Genomic DNA, 19,168 nt, shown 5'->3' on the forward strand with positions numbered 1-19,168 from the left:
TTCTAGCGAATTGGATGACCAAGGAACGCTGTTCACGGACACCAGCTCAGTCACCCTTAGCACTAAAATTTCCAAGATCCTCCCTGCTCACCATCTGCACACACTCGCACCTGCCAGAATTCATCCTCGTTATCACACCCTCTATATATGCAGTCACCTTCCACCTCACAAGGGTCTGGTCTTGTTGATGTATACTATATTACCTACCTGTGATCATCAAGCCGTCTTCAGTCTTCCGTTACCAGTCTTCAGTCATCTGTCTGGTTCCTCTGAATATCCGCTCCCATCTCAGCTTCCTGCAAGTATCCAAAATGAACTGTTACCATCCTGCAATTATCTCTGCAAATGATCTAACTACTCATCTGCTTACTTGTTCTCCACACCTGCCACTTCAGTAAACCTGCTAAATAAACACTACCTGTTATTATCACTATCTTCTGCTGTTGTCTCCTTCTGTGTTTGGACAGAAGATCAGACCAACAAGAATGAGAAGCATGGAGATCGCTTCCATTAATGTTGCCCATTTGAATGGCAGAGAATTGAAGGAAAGAGCACCTGCAGTGACCTTACCCTGCTGGAGAATTTTGGTGTGGGCTGGACGCCATGCTGGACGCTGGAGAAATACATAAAATTCGTGCTATGGATAGATGGGTCCTCGTTCGCCATTTGGCAAGGTGGAGGAAGATACCATCACCATCGTCCAGCCCCACTTTACACTGGTCATGCAACCAGCCCCTGACCATCATCCAGCCGCCATGCCTGAGTCTTCACTCAAGACTCACGCCAGAGACTCCAGTGTGTGAAATCTCAGAGTCCGTTCCAGTATGTGAAATATCCCATTCTGTTCCAGTGAGTCGTCTTCATCCGCCTGTTCCCATGAGAGAAATTCCTGAACCCATTCCTGCCTTGAGGTTTTTTTTTTTTTTCTTTTAATGTAATTTGTCTTGTGTGTTTTTGTTTATTGTTGAAGTGTTGGAGAGAGCTGCCAGGAGTGGCACCGTATCGAGCTAGAGAAGCGAACCTGTGTGACCTAATAACAAACTTTGGGGTTTATTTCTATTTCCTGGGTGAAACCCTCCCAGGTGGAGTAGTCAAATTTTCTACAAGTAGATGAACTTGGGCTTGTGTGTTAAAACCTGTACCGCTCCCCGCCTATAATGATTTTACAAAGGAATGAATCAGTACTGAATTTACTTAAGCTGGACAATGACACCATTTTCTTTAGGAGCTGCTGTGCAGCCAAAATTATATACCAGTTATCACTGTAAAGCTGCTTTGACACAATCTGCATTGTAAAAAGTGCTATATAAATAAAGGTGACTTGACAATGTATAGGCTATAAGTCAGCATCCAAATTTGCTGACTTCATTTACTCATTGTTGATATAGTGCACTCAACTGTCATGCACTAGGCCTATATAGAGAGATTCATGAGTTACAAATAATTAGAGTAAAAGAGTCTGTGTATTTGGCGTGCTGTCCGGAGGAGCGCTCCGAGCTCAGAATGTGGCCCGAACCCAGAGTATGTCCCCGTATCCCTGGCTGGGAAAGGAACTAGCCGAGAGTGAGGAGTCGAGGTGGCGGAGGGATGCAGAAAAGACTGTCGAGGAAGAGTTGATTCAGCTATCTATATATAGGCCTCTAATCGTACTGATTAGATCATTTGAACGTGCTCCTCCCGAACTTTGTTAATAAAACATCATTTAGTGAATGAGTGAGCGATTTTGAACATAAATCATTCTTGACAAAAGCTTCTAAACTCATGTAACTGTTGTCATGTATGTATCATGTATTTAAACCCTCATGTTTGTCTTGTCTAGTTGTGTATTGTCAACTTTTTGTTCATGGTTTGTTTCATGTTTTGGGATTTTTGGACTTTCACTGTAAATAAACTGCACTTGGGTTTTTTAAGTGTTTTTTTTTTTTTTTTGTCCCATCTTTGTCTGCTTCCACGTCAGCACCATTACAAAATGTTGGCTACTATAATTTGTGTCAGGGTAATGTTTGTATTTGGTGCTTTCATTTAATGCTTTAAGTGTGTTGAATCAGAGTTCTGCTGCCATCTGCTGAGTTTTCATGCTGTTGTTTGTGATGTATCTCATGCCTTCATTGATTATGTTGTACAAGTGATGTGCTGACTGTTATGACTATGAAAGTCAAGATTACTGCAGTTATAAAAGTGTGACAAGATGTCTGCAAAGCAGAGAAAATTGGTCAGTCAATTGAAAAAAATAGTGAATTGTGTCACAGTTGTGATTTGTGCAGTTAAACTACACACAACTTGACAGAAAACTTAAACCACAGTTGTTGTTTTTTTCAAATGATCACTATGTTGTTATCAGCATTTCTTATTTCATACATAATATATGCCATTTTGTTCACATGCAGACAAGTGGCAGCTCCACCATATGCCACTAGATGCCACCACAATCTCGCAGGTCATTTGCAGGAAACTTCAGCCAAACCAGGGTACATAGGCTGCTTTTCATGATAAACTCGGACAGTTGGCTGTTTCAGAGCTGGCAGATGCTTTCATTGGTACAAACAAACAAACAAAAAAACTGGAAAACAAAACTCCATTTAAGGAAATGGGTCTTCAAAATCCAAAAACACACATACAGCAACAACAGGAACATCAACAACAAGGCCAAACAATGAGTAAATGTAAGTGTGTTGGCTTTATTCCAGTCCAACCCTTTTCACAATGTAAACTTTGACCTATCCGCAAAGCAGTGTGTCTGTAGTTCCGTCTTACCTTAGAATTCAGACATACTACATACTGTTTTTCAGATGTAGCCATAGTATTTGAAAACATTAGGCAAAAAGTACCCAAACCCAACAACTTTCAAAGAAAACAAGTACAACACAATTAAACTCAGTTGATGTTTACTGGGACAGCACTACATTAATCTTCGAGTTGATTCAACTTTTTTCCCTCCGGACATTCTACACATCCTGGAGCCCACTGGAATTGCCATCCCACTAGAAAGACAGAGAGGGTGAAGCAGGGAGCAGAAACAGTCAGGTTTTGATTTTTTTTTATCTGTTGGTATTTGATAAAATCCATGATGCCATGTATCTGAACAAGAAGGACCTCTGGCAGAAAACAAGCCCACAACATTAAAGATCCAGCAGTATATTTAACTGAACACATGGGGTACTTTTTATCCATGTGTGCACCAAACCCATCTGGTGGGTTTGCTGCCAAAATCTCTTTTTTTAGTTTTATCAGACCATGGAAGCCTACTGTAAATTACTCTACTAACATACACCTAAAATAAATATTTTTATGGACTAACCATTTTATAAAAGTAGTGTTAATTTCATTAGTAAAAAGTATGACGAAAAATGTTCATCAACAACCTTTTTTTTCCATGACTAAAACTAGACGACACCAAGGCCATTAAACGATAACTGTGCCAATATCAACAGGCAGTATCACTGACAAAAAAAGACAAGACTAAAATGTAGGTAACACTTTATTTTAAGCTGACATAGTTACTCATTACTACTACAGTATTAACAGTAAATTATGCATAATTACAAGTAACTAACACTAAACCAAACCCTAACCGTAACCCTAATTAATATTACTCAGTACTTATTTGAGTAAGTACAATGTCACCATAAAAGAAAATCATGACAATGTTGACTAAATATGATAAAAACTAAAAAGTACATTTGACACAGGATTAAGTCTAAATTTAAAAATAGCAGCAAAAATTAACTCTTTATAAAAGCAATAATCACCTTGAAGCCATGGTTTACAGTGAATTTAGAACAGTTAGGCTTATTGCTTTATTAAACTCTTTCCAACAAAAGTCTGTTATGCTGATTCGGATTTTACAAAACTGTAAAGCTGTAAAACTGATCGTGGAGACCAAACCGTAAGTGTTAGAGACTTGGCCAGATGGTAGGTCTCAGAGTATGACCCCGATTGGCCTATAGGTGGCGCTACAACGATTGAAAATATGAAACTGCTCATTACTCCTAGACCATTTGTCGCAGACTCAAGTTATACCGTTGGAATTCTTGGCTCAAGAAGGACGTATATCTGATTTTAAAGTTCATTAACTATATGATAATGCCCAAATGTCAAAATTTTGATAGGAAAAGTGGCAAAAAAGTCCAATCAAAGTTGCTCATGGGTCATTTTTTACACTCTCAAATATGTAAGTGTATATGACTTCAAAATGAAATGAGATATTTTCACCAAATTTGACACACATATGTATGGACACACTCTGAGGACACCCCAAAAAACTGGTGGCAATCGGGCAATAGGTGGCGCTATAACTGTCAAAAAACCTTTAAAAACATATTTTTCTTCGGTAAATTGCCTCTATTGGCTGTAAATGGTCTTTTCCATCTATGATCTAAGTGTTTACATGAGTGCTAAATAAAATATACCTTTTTATGTGCTTAAAGGCCTTAATGTGCTTGAACCCCGAGGATTGCTGCTCGCAGCTATATTTATTATTATTATTAATTATTTTTTGCTGAGTATATTTGTAATTTATACTATTTGTATTTATGATATAATGAAATTATGTTTACATGTAGAAGTTAATTTTATGATTTTGTTCATGTAGTAAACAAATGTAATTGTGTAAATGTTTACTGTACTACATAAAAGTATATAAAGTGTAATTGTCACAATTTACCCCCATCAGATTCAGTGCAGTACCTGTGAAAGGCTGTAGAGGTAAATACATGTTTTTTACCCTTGTGTGGTGTTTATTTCATGCTATTGAAAGGGGCTGTGGAACAGAGGAAGCTCCAGTCTCTCGTTGATGGGTTCCAGATAATAATGCATGCAAACACTTAGATATGAAGCTTTACTGACTTTCATTTGTCAAAACTCATGCGTTACGTAATGAGTGTAGTCTTGACAATTTTCTGGGTGAAACTTTTATAAAAAGAAGGTTTATTTCGGGCATGCAGTTCCCAATTCCACCAGTAGGGAAAGGTTGTGAACATTGCCCACTGTTCTCTATGAATGACACTAGTTTCATGTCCCTAAAGAAAGCTAATACAAAAAGAAGGTCTACATGATCTATTTCTTACCGCTTCACTAAGAGGACGCAATTGATAATTCACATTGCGACGGTGTTTTTTGTAGTTTAATGCTCATTATATCCAGTGAAAATAATGAAAAAAATATTATTATTAGCTTTCCACTCATCAAAGTGATGCCGTTTTGGGAGCTACTGCGCGTTTATCATTGAATGTATGTGGAATATTGAAAACAAAACTAAACTATTATTTAACATAAAAACTAACCAGAAAAAGGAGCTAGTTTAGTAAGTTAACTAAGCTGTCTTAACTAGTTCTCAACTGTTTCCAACAATTAAAACCAAACAACAACATCATTTTGACACTGAGATTTTAAAATTAATCAATAATAAATAGATAAATAAATATTTTGCTACAATAAAAACCCATTCCATTTTCTCACAGCTTAATTCAACATTTGGTCCCAAACTAGTTTTATTGTGTTGTTTATTCGGTGTTTACTGATAAAAAGATAGAATCACACAAATCAGGGAATGTCATATGTCAATGTTTCATAGCAGGGTTAAACAAGTTTCAAACCTCATTAGAAAATAAAATAGCTCAAATAATATTTCGTTTTTATATTTTCTGAACTATTTGCTAAAAAATGTTATTTGCCATGACTCTATTTTGTAGCATATTTGTGGAAACTGCTAAATATATCATGTGTACTGGCTGCTGGTTGAGCTGTTCAGTCAGTGGTTGGCTATTGTCTGCTGCACTACGTTACCCACAATGCAGCTGAGCAGGTAGCAGTCGCACCTGTTGAACCTGGTTGGGAAGGAAAGCGAGAGCTGGAGCGTGGCGAGACTGAAGGCACACAAGACGGCAGCTGGACTGAGAGCTCTCTCTCTCTCTCTCTGAACTATGGGAACCTGCGCTGCGCTCAACTGACTCATGGATCCTCAGGAGGACTCCTTCGACTTCTCTTCAAGATCATCCTCATCGGAGACTCCAACGTGGGCAAGACCTGCCTGGTGCAGAGCTTCAAGACGGGCCAGTTCTCCGAGAGGCAGCAGAACACCATCGGGGTCGACTTCACCGTCCGCACGCTCAACATCGAGGGCAGGAGAGTAAAGGTCAGAGGTCACCGCAGCTCAATCTAGACTCAATATTTTGTCAGATGAAGAAGTGCTTATGGAGGTTAGTGTGATTCTCCTGCTGCACGTGTCGCTGTTACACTGAACCGGTTCAACCAGCAGAACCGGTCGAGCAGGTTTATCTTCTCATTCCACTGGTGTCGCACATCAACAGGAAGTGATTATGCAGATAAACACGCTGCTTCCTGCATCATAGACAAACATGCTACGCTTTGTGTTCGTCTCTCCGAATACAGAAGTATAATGACATAAATTGAAGAGCAAAGATTGACAAACCATTTGAAATCCAACCTATAAGCAATTTAAAATGTGTTTGTCAGGTAACAGAGTTCTTTTCTAAGACAGGAAAATAAATTCATATAAATAAATATTAATAATTATATATAAATAAAATCCTATAAAATAAATAAAAACCAAATAACTTAAAATACTGGCAGAAAGACCTGTGCTAAAGCCTGTTTAAAACAGCACACTGCATACTACTGTGAATTTCCTGCAACAGAGCCCACTGCACAAGACACCGTATCCCACAAGGCAACGCTCTCGACCTTCCATTTCCTGTGTAATGAATGAACAGGAAGTGATATCAACCGTGATGTTTAACATCCCTTGAGTCATCTGATCAGACTCATAGAATTTCACGTTTTAACACAAAATTGGATTAAAAATGTGAGAAATAAAAGCTGTATGATAATTGGACGCCACTGGCAGTATGAGGTCATGTGATGACAGTGTAGCTTAATGCATGTTTCACTTATGTATGGAGTATGGAGAAAGTAGTGTACACTCAGCAGTGTCTAGTGTGTACTAATGTTATGTACGCTCAGCAGCATGTAGTATACATTGTGCAGTAGACAATATGTAGTGTACACTGCAGATTGCAGTATATAGTGTACAGTTTTCAGTATGCAGTAAGTAGTGTACACTTAGCAGGAAGCAGTGTATAGGGTAAACTGCAGTATGTTCAGTAAGCAATATGTTGTGTACACTGAGTATAAGTATGCAGTGAACACTGCAGTATGTAGTATACACTGTTCAGTTGGCAGCATACATGTATTGTACAGTGTTCAGCAGACACTATGCAGTGTACAATAGGTAGTGTATAGCGTTTAGGAGGCCGAATGTAGTGTACAGTGTTCTGTAATGCAGTTTATAGCATACACTGAGCATTAGGCAGTATGTGTATTAGATACAGACGTGGACAAAATTGTTGGCACCCTTGGTAAATATGATCAAAGATGACTGTAAAAATAAATCTGCATTGTTTATCCTTTTGATCTTTAATTCATAACATTAGCAAAAAGTCTAATCTTTCATTGAAGGAAAATAATTGAAAGTGGGGGGAAAATCACATTGTGAAATAAATGTTTTTCTCCAAAACATGTTGGCCACAATTATTGGCACCCCTAGAATTTTTTATGTGTAAAATATCTCTGAAGTATATTCCTATTCATATTTACATTTTTTATCACACCAGGGTGATCATGAACATGAAATTGTCCAGCCATGACTTCCTGTTCCACAGGAGTATAAACATGAGGAAACACAAAGGCCAAATTCCCTTAATTATTCATCACAATGAGTAAAACCAGAGAATATAGTTCTGATGTGCAGCAAAAGATTTTTGAGCTTCACAAAATAGAAAGTGGCTGTAAGAAAATAGCTAAAGCACTGAAAATCCCCATTTCCACTATCAGGACAATAATTAAGAAGTTTCAATCAACTAAAGATGTTACAAATCTGCCTGGAAGAGGACGTGTGTCTAAATCATCCTAATGTTTGAGTGGACAAAGACTTTCCAAGGATCACAGCTGGAGAATTGCAGAGATTAGTTGAGTCTTGAGTCTCAGAAAGCCTAAAAAAATGATCAAACAGCACCTACATCCCCACAAGTTGTTCAGGAGGGTTTCAAGAAAAATCCTCTGCTCTCATCCAGAAACAATCTCATATTCAGTTGTCAGACACGACTGGAACTTCAAACGGGACCGGCTTCTATGGTCAGATGAAACTACAAAAAGAGCTTTTTGGCAGCAAACCCACCAGATGGGTTTGGTGCACACATGGATAAGAAGTACCCCATGCCCACGGTTAAATATACTGCTTTATCTTTAATGTTGTGGGCCTATTTTTCTGCTGGAGGTCCTGTACATCTTGTTCAGATACATGGTATCATGGATTCTATCAAATACCAACAGATAAAAATCAAAACCTGACTGCTTCTGGTAGAAATCCAATAATGGGCAGTGGTTGGATCTTCCATCAGGACAATGATCCAAAACAACATCAAAACCAACACAAAAATGTGTCACTGAGCACAAAATGAAGCTTCTGCCATGACCATCCCAGTCCCCTGACCTGAACACTACAGAAAATGAGTGGAGTGAACTGAAGAGAAGAAGCACCAACATGGAGCTGGGAATCTGAAGGATCTGGAGAGATTCTGTATGAAGGAATGGTCTCTGATCTCTTGTCAGGTGTTCTCCAAACTCATCAGGCATTATACATGAAGACTCAGAGCTGTTATCTTGGCAAAAGGTGGTTGCAAAAAGTTTTGAATAAAAGGGTGGCCAACGTATTTTGTAGAAAAACATTTATTTCATAATGTGATTTTCCCCCCACTTTCATTTCCTTCCTTCAATGAAAGGTTAGATTTTTGCTAATTTTACAAATTAAAGATCAAAAGGATAAACAATGCAGATTTGTTTTTAGTCATCTTTGATCATATTTATCAAGGGTACCAACAATTTTGTCCACGTCTGTATGTAATGCAGGTTTTAGTGTACACTGCAGTATATAAGCAGTTTGTGTAGTAGACAGTATGAAGTGTACACTGTGCAGAGGTAATACAGGGTTCATTAGGCAGTTTTCAGTATTCAGAATGCAGTGTACAGTAGGCAATACACAGTGTAGTTTTCAGCAAGCAGTACTGTATTGTAGTGTTCAGTATGCAGTCAGTCCGTGTTGAGCTCTCACACGAGGTCACAGTGCCGCAGCGGTGAGCAGGTGTGTTTGGTTTCTATGACTCTCTCTCAGAGGAGCAGCAGCGATCAGTGAACGTCCCTCGTGTACTGAATCTGTGTGTGTGTGTGTGCAGATGCAGGTGTGGGACACTGCCGGGCAGGAGCGCTTCCGCACCATCACGCAGAGCTACTACCGCAGCGCACACGGGGCCATGATCGCCTACGACATCAGCCGCAGGGCCACCTTCGACTCGGTGCAGCGCTGGATCCATGAGCTGCAGCAGTACGGAGCCGCCAACGTGCTCACGGCGCTCATAGGTACCGCCGTTCTCCTGTGTGAAACCCTGGGAGGTCACAGAACGGGTCATATCTAAACGCTTCCTCTGTTTCCTCAGGTAACAAGCGTGACCTGGAGGCAGAGCGCGAGGTCCACTTCGAGGAGGCCTGTAAGCTAGCGGAGGCTAAGGGCATGCTAGCGGCGGTGGAGACCTCGGCCAGAGACGCGTGGAGCGTGGAGGAGGCCTTCATCATGATGGCGCGTCAGCTGCTGCTCCAGAACGGCATGAGCGTGAAGCAGGACGACAGCGACGCGGCCGCACGCATCCTGCTGCGGACCAACTCGCACACCGTCAGTCTGTCGTCGCCATCATCCGCGCACGACTCGAAGAAGCCCTGCGAGTGCTGATCCACACACAGAGGACGCTTCGCTGCAGCTCTGAGCGAACCAACAGAGGCTCCAGGTCACCGCACTGAAGATCACATGACATCTGAACTGTTCGTTGAGCATCTGAGTGTGGAGCTGCTGGAGTTTCACGACTTCAAACCTGTCTAACAGACTTTATAAAAGCAACTTGAGCCAAATCTGACAGGTTTTTCTAGAAGCAGGTCTAGGTTTTCAGCTTTGAGCATGTTATGCATCATCAGCTTATGTGAATATATTGTGACTACTGTGCATTTTCGGCTGTTAAATTATTCCTCAGTATTTCTGTGCTGTTTTCATGTACGAATATCTAAACGTTCTGCGCTCTAATCAAAATTAAGTGAGCTTGTGCTTAATTCAAAAGAAAAGTTGATTTTTCTGACCCTACTGACAGACTTAATCTCCAGTGATCGTCTTGATTTGAGAATGTTTTAGATATTTGTGCTGGAAAACAGGAACAGAAGTTGTTTTTCTGGAGGAATGTCTTCAGCTTCAGTGGACGTTCATGTCGAACACAGATGTTCATTAACTGACAGCGGAACGACACAGATGTTGTCATGAAGGCCACATGTGACTGAAATAAAAACTCACTGAACGTGTCTTTATGGTGTTGAATGACGACAGGAGCACTGCTCGAACATAACAAACATTTAATAAGAAACAAAAACCTCTCACACACGGTGTTTTAAAACAGTTTCTGAACATCGGTATAAAATCTCTTTTGAATATGATTGAGGTCAAAAGCACACGTGCGACTCTCACACCATCTTGAGCTTGACCATGGTCCTCCAGCGGTCCTTGAGGTTGCAGGCCGTGCGTCCCTTGAAGGGGAAGGCTGCGCGGATCTGCTCCCAATGTCCCGCTCCAAAGCGCCGCACACCCTCCTTCAGCCAGTCCGACTCCTGCAGCGTCCACAGCTGAAACACACACACACAGACACGTCAGTGCACACGTCACGCTCACGGACACACACATAGAGACACTGTCAGAGACAAACGTACCTTCCTGGCGTACCTCTTCTTGCGGGACGGACCTGCAGAGACAAACATGAAGCAGAAACGTGAGTGTGTGACGACAGATCGCACAGATACACGATAGGCCACCATCTAGGATAACCTTATAATTGTTGTTTCGATGATACATGTGTCACTCACTTTTGCAAAGAACAAACTGAACCAGGCCTTGTGAGCGTACGCTTTCACTGAGTCAAATGAGCCTGATATTCAATATATGAAGGAAAAAAATAGCTGAGCAAAAATCACATGAGTAAGTGTGCTGTCAGCACCACTGCAAATGTGTTATTGATTTTGTACGACAGTTAATATTGGGAGTTATATTTCGGAAGTAATATTGTCTAATGAAAATAGCTAAAAAAAAAAAAAAAACCCCGTCTGAGCAGAGTTTCACTCCTGAATGAATCAATTATTCAATAATTCATTCATAAAGACATGAATCATTGAGAGAACTGGTTGAGTGAATGATTCAATGACTTACTCATTAAGACTTGCCGCCACCTACTGGCAGTTTCAGTGTTATATTTAATAGTATTATTAAAAAAATATATTTAAATATTTTAAATATATTTAAATCAATATTTAAAACATTTTTTAAACAATTTGAAAGCTTTACTTATGCGGTTGTAATTGCAGTATAAACACTTCTGCAGTGCAAAAGCAGATTTTCATACTGGTTTTATTTGATTGGTAACAGCCCTATGGTGTCTTATTAGGGGTTCAAGAGCGTAGCGTATTTTGGATTTTTTGAAAAACCTACTTTTGCGAACGAGTCCTAGGTTTTTGGCCGGATCAGAACCAAACCAGTGCAGCGAGATTCTCCAAAGTCTGATTGTCAATATCAAAAAAAGTGGAAATTCCGATTCACAGTGCCTAATGTCCGCCAAAACGTTCGAAGTGGGCGGAGCCACTTTTACTAAAATGGCTATAACTGAGATATTTTCACCAAACTCAGCACACCTATGTAAGAGCTCATTCCGTGGTCATGTGAAAAAGGATGCGGCCACTGGCCACTTAGTGGTGCTATAACAGCATAAAAACAGCTATAACTACTTCACCGTTATTCCGATTGACTTGCAAATTGGCATGCAGTGTCTTTGTCCAAGGTGCCATGATGGTCTATGAAGACATTGGCGTATCTCAAAAAACATTTCCACCATTGGTCAATGAACTTTGAGCAACTGTCAGACAAGGTTAACGGAGGCAAATCGGAACAAAACTCGCTGGGCCTGTTTGACTCACGGCCCTAGAGGCGTGTGAGAAAGAAATCGGCCACCAGGGTGCGCCTTTGCACTTTTCACGTACATAAAGGATTGTGTATCGTGCAATTTTTCAAACATTCCCACGAAATTCATACCTCATGGTAGAAGTCCTCATTCTGAGCAACATTACCTGTAGGACCGAAGCTGTCCATCTAATCATTCGTTAAATATTGGAGATTATTTAAAAAAAAACAACTTTGGCGAACTAGTCGTTTTTGGCTTGCTAATTAAAACATAATACCTTTTTACGCATGTGCTTAAAGGCCTTAAAGCGCTTGAACCCCGATAATTGCTGCTCGCAGCTATATTTCTAATTGAGATTATTGATTAAATGTAAAGAGTTTTACATGAAGATGATGCATACGTCTAATAAAGTTATAACAGTGCCCCATAAAGGTAAAAATACCCCTGGAAATCAATCAAGGTGGCAAATAATCGAAAAGTTAATTTCTGTCACTGCTGTGAACGGACCACCACACAGAATATGACGAATATGAAAAACTTCAGGAGTCAGCTGACCAGGACAGGCTGAATCCAACACAAAAATCCACACATGTTGTAAAAAAGGTCTAATTATCATCATTGACAGAATCCCAGACAATACGGAGATATCATTTTTGGCCCTATGTGCATGAAATGGCGTGTGTACCTGAAGCGGTGCTGAACAGAGACTCTTCATCGCTCCAGTCCTCATGCGTCCCTGACGCGTCCCGCCATCGGGCCCTGAGAGACACAGACAGTCTGTCAGTCAGTGTCTCACACACACACACACACACACACATATATATATATATATCAAACACACACAATTACCTCTTGGCGCTGTGCTTCCCTCCGGTGGACGAGCGGCTGTCGGCTGGAGAGCTGCGCACCTGCGAGCGAGTGCTGTGAACCTCCGACTCCGACTCGCTGGACACACGGGACCTTCGGAGGAAGACAGCGGTCAGTCATACGCCTCGTGTCATGTCTGTGATGATGCTAACACACGTACGCACCTGTGATCGCTCTGAGCGTCTCTGCTGCGGCGCGCAGGAGTCGAGCTCTGAGCCGCTGGACACACCTCCAGCACACACTCTGGTTCACTGACACAGAGAAACACACAATCAGTTACTGAGACGCTACAGGCAAAACCATTGCTGTGGTAATGTATCACACAAATGAAATGAAACTGAATTTAATTAAACTAAATTTGAAAATTAAATGATTACAGCATTTCAGTGTGTGTGTGTGTGTGTGTACTGAAGGCACCTGTCGTCATGCAGCTCCTGTCTGGCTGAGCGTCTGTCAGACGGAGGATCCTCTGCCTCCTCATCGCTGGACACGATCATCCTGCAGAGGACAGCGCTCAGTCATACATCATACACGGCATGACACTTTAGCTGTTTACAGTCAACTATTTTCACGCACATTTTGGGATATCCCATAAAAACTGGTGTGCTCAATTGAGTCAGATCATTTTTATCCGATGAGAGGATAGCAGTGGGTTCTGTGATGATGCTAAGACATGTTCTCACCTGCGATTGCTGTGTTTTTTTTTGTCTGAGCGTCTGACAGATGGAGTGATGCTCAGGTGACGCGCAGGAGTTGAGCTCGATTCACCACCACTTCTAAACACACACACACACACACACACTACGGTCAGCTACTGGACATACATAAAGTCCTGAAGGTTATCAGTCTATTCTGCAGCCTCATGTCATGTGAACACAGAATGATATATGACAGTAGAGCAGCGAACGGAAGCACCTGTGAGCGCCTCTGACGGACGGAGGGCTGCTGTGAGTCGAGCGCTGAGCTGCTGAATGCACCTTCGACACACACGCTGATTCACTGACACGGAGACAAACACACACACTACAGTCAAAATAATATTACAGGACAACATGATTTTAAACTTAAGTGATCTGAAGCACTGCTAATTAAAAGCCTTGTCATTTAACCTGTTCTCACGCTGCTTCTCTGTGGATGTTCGTGTGACAGTCTGAACCTCAGGATCATCTGACTCTGGATCACTGCGAATAATCATCCTGGAAAACACAGAAGCGTTCAGAACAGAGGGAATAACATGAGCGATTCAAATGCACACTGAGCTGTCCGATCTCTACTTAAATGTCATACACCGATCATTCTGCGCCGCTTCAAGTCCAACATGCCTGAAGAGAACCATTTACTTCACTTCTGAATGAATGAACCGAACGAATGAACGAACAACTTATTTATTAAGACATTTACCGCCACCTACTGGCAGTTTTAGTTTCTTTTTTAGTCTAATTTTATTTAAAAATTAATTTCATATTTCCATATGAATTAAATAAATAAAGGTATAGTTCACCCAGAAATGAAATTTCAGTCATTTACTCACCCTCATGGTCCAAAAGAGTATGTGCAATAAATTCTCTTCTTTCTGAAGCTACTTTTGTAAAGTCTATTTGACGCTTTACACAATAATCACTTAAAATGTGCAATTAAATTGCATAATGTAATTAATTAGATTAAAAAACTTTAATCGCTTGACAGCCCTACTTATAACACTATGATGATAAGTATAGTGAAAACTATAATGACAGCTATAACAATTATAACATTATGATGACAATATCGTTATAGTCATTGTCATGATGTTACAGTTGTCATCATATCTATTATTATAGTTATCGTCATAGTTTTGTAGTTATTGTTATAGCTATCATTATAGTTATTGTTACAGTTATTGCAGTGTTATAGTTTCCATTATAGCTATCATAGTTTTCACTATAGTTATAAGCTAAACGAAAACATATAATGAAAACATACAATAACTGTAACAACAACAACAACAACAACAACTACAGTAAAAGCCTCGTGATTTAACCTGTTCTCGCGCTGCTTGTCTGTGGGTGTTTGTCTGACTGTCTGAACCTCAGGATCATCTGACTCTGGATCACTGCCAATAATCACCCTGGAAAACAGTTTGTTATAATAAAAAAATTAATGATAGCTATAAAATCAATTATAACACTACGACAATAACTATAACGACAACTATAACATTATGATGATGAATATAATGATAACTATAGTAGGGCCCTATGAAATCCGTTTTATTTTTTCCCAAATTCCATTTTTTTTTCCCCATTTTAATTTTTCTGGATTCCAGTTTTTCCGTTTACATTTTTTGGACTCCATTTTAATGGTTAAATTAAATTTTAGTAATCAAAAAGCAAGTCTAATTAATTGAAATAATGAAACTTATCCAATTTACCAACAATTTATTAAAAGTTTAACAAAAAAGTACATTTCTTAGGGCCCTATGATAAATGTTTTATTTTTTCCCTCAAATTCTGTTTTATTTTTTTTACCAAATTCTGTTTTCTGGATTCCATTTTAATGGATTAATTACATTTTCAAATCATGTCTAATTAATTGAAGTCTTAAAAACAACAAAACTTATTAAAAAAAAAAAAAAAATTATATATATATATATATATATATATATATATATAATAATGTTTTGTTTTTTCCCCCAGAAATTCTGTTGCATATTTTAATTTTTCTGGCAATCAAATGAACGCATAACTTTAATTTAATTAATATTTTAATCATGAAATTAAACTTTTTTTGTCAAACAATTTGCTGCACAACAGAGCTTTACTGTTAAAACTAAAACATGGAAGAAAAACTGAGATTATTGCTTAAAAATATAAAAAATCATTTATTATTATTATTAGGTCTATTAGTGTTAGTATTATTATTGCCTTGAAACGTATCTAAATTCGACCATTGTTCACTAAAAGCTACCTTTTAGTGAACAAACGTGTCGCCCTCGCTTGAAATTCCAATGCGAATCGTATATGCGTGTTTAGACATAGGTCGCATGTCCAGAGATCGGATATGTATCCGATTTAAAACCACATTTGGAAGAGATCGGATGCGGAAAAAAAATCGGATCTCGTGCGGATTTTTGTGTTTACACGTGTGCAACAAATTCCGATCTGTGTCAGATGTGAGCAAAAGATCGGATTATTTGTGCCAGTGTAAACGCAGCCTAACATTATGATGATGAATATAACGATAACTGTAACAACAACTACAGTAGAAGCCTCGTGATTTAACCTGTTCTCGCGCTGCTTGTCTGTGGGTGTTCGTGTGACAGTCTGAACCTCAGGATCATCTGACTCTGGATCACTGCCAATAATCACCCTGGAAAACACAGAATAACACTGTTAATAACAATAACCACACTATGACAATAACTAGAGCAAAGACAGGTATAACAACACTATGAGGGTGTCTATAACAACAGCTGTGAGGATAACTATAACACTAGTACGAGCACTATCTCTGGAGTGAAGTCATCATGTCAGTGACCTCTGAGGGGACGGCCGGTCAGGTGGGCCGCCGCTGATCTGCGTCTCCTCCTCTGCAGCGGTGACGTCGTTCTGAGAGTCGTCTTCGCTGAGCTGGCTGTCGTCCTCCATGACCAAGCGTGATATGGTCATGCCGGCGTAACGCTTGTCTGCGGCGGGCGGCTCGTCCTCGGCCGCTCTCTCCAACTGCTCCATGGGCGTCTCGGACAGAGCCAGGTGGAGCTCGGCACCGGACGACTCTCGGCTCTGCTGCTGCGCCTCCATCTCCACCTCCTCCAGCAGCTGAGAGAACGGCACGCTCACGCCGCACTCCCTGCTCAGCTCGCCGTAAACCTGCCGCAGGCTCTGCAAACTCAGCTGCACCCGCACCGCCGCGGTAGACGACACGCTGCTAAAGCGGGAACGAACAGGGTTACTGTCAGACAGGTGACATGTACGTTATTATTTAAAGCAGTCATTAATACTCGGAGTTAGCTTTTCATTTATTTTTAGTTTAAGTTTTAGTAATGTTGCCATATGCTTTTGTATTCTTTTTAAATTTTTCTACTTAGATTTTATTCCAGTTTTAGTTTTAGTCTCATTCTGAGCAACATTCCTAATTTTCATTTAAGTTCATCGAGTGAAGCTGAAGCAGTGTGTTTGTACCCATGATCCTCAGCTGCTCTGGGCTTCTGCGTGGAGCGCCGCCCCTCCCGTGACGACGTCATTGGCTCAGCGCCCGCGCGGAGATGTCCGGTGCGCTTCAGCATCTGCAGAACAAACACGCAGTGATGAGCGACATGAGCGCGGCGCGATACACTTCAAGCGCAATCGAAGAACGTACTGTTGTGACGTCATTTCAAACTACAGCAGGACAAAACCTGGAGTTTGAAACAGCTTGCCATTAGTGAGGATGAGGAGACAGACCTGCGTGAGGAAGGGCTCGGGGACGCAGTAGAGCCGCTCGATGAACTCCAGCATGTCCTGCTTGAAGTCGCTGTACGAGCTCAGCTGCAGCACCGAGTGAGACGAGCGTCTCCTCCGGATCAGGTTCACCAGCAGCTTCTTCTGCCACACACACACAGACAGACGTCACATGAGAGGTGCGGGACACGAGCGTGCCGTAGCGTCAGGAGCGGTCCTCACCTTCCCAGATGAATCGGCGGCTGCGCTGAAGTGTCTCTTCAGGATCTCCTCTGCCTTCTCGAACTCTCCACTCTTGATGCACACAATTATGAGCTGCAGAACACACACACACGCAAATCATCAATCGCTGAGGGTTGCCGTAATGTATGATCCCGTATTTAAGAGCTCAAAGAAGCACTCTATATTAAACACAAGCGGAAAGCAGTCTATGATGTGACCAAAACCTTATAATATCACAATACGAGTCAGATTTTCATTCCAGACACTGAAATGGTGGTGTAGATGCGTCGTGTCTCACCATCTCGGTGATGGCGTTGCGCACGCGCTGCTGCTCTTGCTGCGGGACGTCCAGCTCTCTGCAGAGGGACTCCAGGACGCCCAGAGCCGACTCCAGCGGCGTCTTGGGCTCCTCAAACGTCAGATCTGCGGCACAGACACGTCAGAAACACACATCAGAAACACACACACACGCTCATGTAGATCACTCGCTCACCCAGCTTGTCTCCGTTGTTGATCCTGGACAGGAACTGCATGACCCGCAGCTTGAGGACGGTGTCTCCGCGTCCATCCATGGGCAGCACCACCATACCTGTGATGATCACATGATATTAATGAGAATCATGTCTATTCTAGGAGTCATCATTCATATCTTACACACTCAAAGGAGAAGACAGACGTCGATTTACCACGGAAACATATGGTTTCATTTGATAAAATTCAAGTATTTTTCTAATCTTGACACAACACATATCGTTGTAAAGACTCGAGGATCCATATCTGTGATATGTAATATTGTCCAAATTACTTCGCAGCACACTCGCTTTACAGTAAACTCAAACCTCTAAAACTCTTTTAAACTTCCATGAGTGGCTTTTTAACAAGAGACCAACCTTAGGTCTGTATTCCAAAGCGCTCATGCACTACATCTATCTGATTAAGTAATTTCTCATTGTAAAAAACTGACTTTCACAGACTTCCGATGGAGTTTGGGAGTTTAGCCCCGCGCTAAAGCTAACATGCGCGCGCCGATGTAAACAAACTCGGCGCTCGCGCCACTTACTCTCAATGACATTGATGATGTTCGCGAAAATCGTGTAGTCTCCATTTCTGAAACTCTCGAGCGCCTTAAACACGCAGACGTCGAAATACCATCTGTTGATAATCCGCTCGTCTTCGTTCATTCTGGCTGGGTTTAATGTGAATGCGCGCATCACTCACTCACTCACTCCTGCGAGCGCGTGCAGAAGGGGGCGTGGCACAGCGTCACGGCGGCGGCTCTGATTGGTCAGCAGAGACGCTGACGCCACTAGAAAACAATATTTAAATAATAAATAATATAATACTGGATTTTAGTAGTAAGACTTGAACAAATTAATATATTATATATATCTCCCCCCCCCCCAGTGATTTAGTTGATTTTATGTAGTTTGAATAATAATAAGAAATAATACTATTTTATGATTGACTGATTCAACTTTATTTCCAGACTCAAGGTCCATTAGAAAAGAAACATACTCCAAACAAACACCAAAAATACATACAATACACAACATTTAAAAAAGACAGTTATACCAATATTTTCTCATAGGTGACTGGTATCGTATATGC

General features: G+C 40.9%; 2 protein-coding genes and 1 pseudogene across 8 annotated transcripts in view; 2 read left to right on the forward strand and 1 right to left on the reverse strand.

The window, feature by feature from the left end:
• The window catches only part of LOC127511131 (tripartite motif-containing protein 16-like), a 163,417-nt gene that overhangs the window by 109,202 nt on the left and 35,047 nt on the right, over positions 1–19,168 (forward strand). The window lies entirely within an intron of this gene.
• On the forward strand, positions 5,713–10,413 carry LOC127511253 (ras-related protein Rab-19-like; annotated as a pseudogene).
• Positions 10,448–18,834, reverse strand: terfa (telomeric repeat binding factor a). Of its 5 annotated transcripts, none has more exons than XM_051891558.1 (18): positions 18,621–18,834; positions 18,054–18,149; positions 17,859–17,983; positions 17,561–17,653; positions 17,342–17,479; positions 17,081–17,184; positions 16,437–16,826; positions 16,182–16,268; positions 14,941–15,027; positions 14,030–14,116; positions 13,836–13,919; positions 13,604–13,696; positions 13,338–13,418; positions 13,085–13,171; positions 12,903–13,013; positions 12,739–12,812; positions 10,816–10,847; positions 10,448–10,731 (listed from the first exon to the last, which is right to left on the reverse strand). In XM_051891558.1, the coding sequence occupies exons 1-18, from the start codon at positions 18,769–18,771 to the stop codon at positions 10,573–10,575; spliced, it is 2,079 nt and encodes a 692-aa protein (XP_051747518.1). In that variant the 5' UTR covers positions 18,772–18,834; the 3' UTR covers positions 10,448–10,572. The 5 variants fall into 5 exon arrangements, with proteins under 5 accessions (XP_051747518.1, XP_051747519.1, XP_051747517.1 ...); XM_051891559.1 differs by having other exon boundaries at positions 16,437–16,823; positions 17,342–17,482; XM_051891557.1 differs by having other exon boundaries at positions 17,342–17,482.

Source organism: Ctenopharyngodon idella, chromosome 4 (genome assembly GCF_019924925.1).
Source record: "Ctenopharyngodon idella isolate HZGC_01 chromosome 4, HZGC01, whole genome shotgun sequence".
In the NCBI taxonomy this organism is placed as follows: domain Eukaryota; kingdom Metazoa; phylum Chordata; class Actinopteri; order Cypriniformes; family Xenocyprididae; genus Ctenopharyngodon; species Ctenopharyngodon idella.

Coding starts and splice junctions, on each gene's coding strand:
- terfa (XM_051891557.1), bottom strand. CDS start 18,771: ATGCGCGCATTCACATTAAACCCAGCCAGAATGAACGAAGACGAGCGG. Junction 18,150..18,620: donor CATCATCAATGTCATTGAGA/GTAAGTGGCGCG, acceptor TGATCATCACAG/GTATGGTGGTGCTGCCCATG. Junction 10,848..12,738: donor TCTGTTCAGCACCGCTTCAG/GTACACACGCCA, acceptor TTGTCTCTGCAG/GTCCGTCCCGCAAGAAGAGG.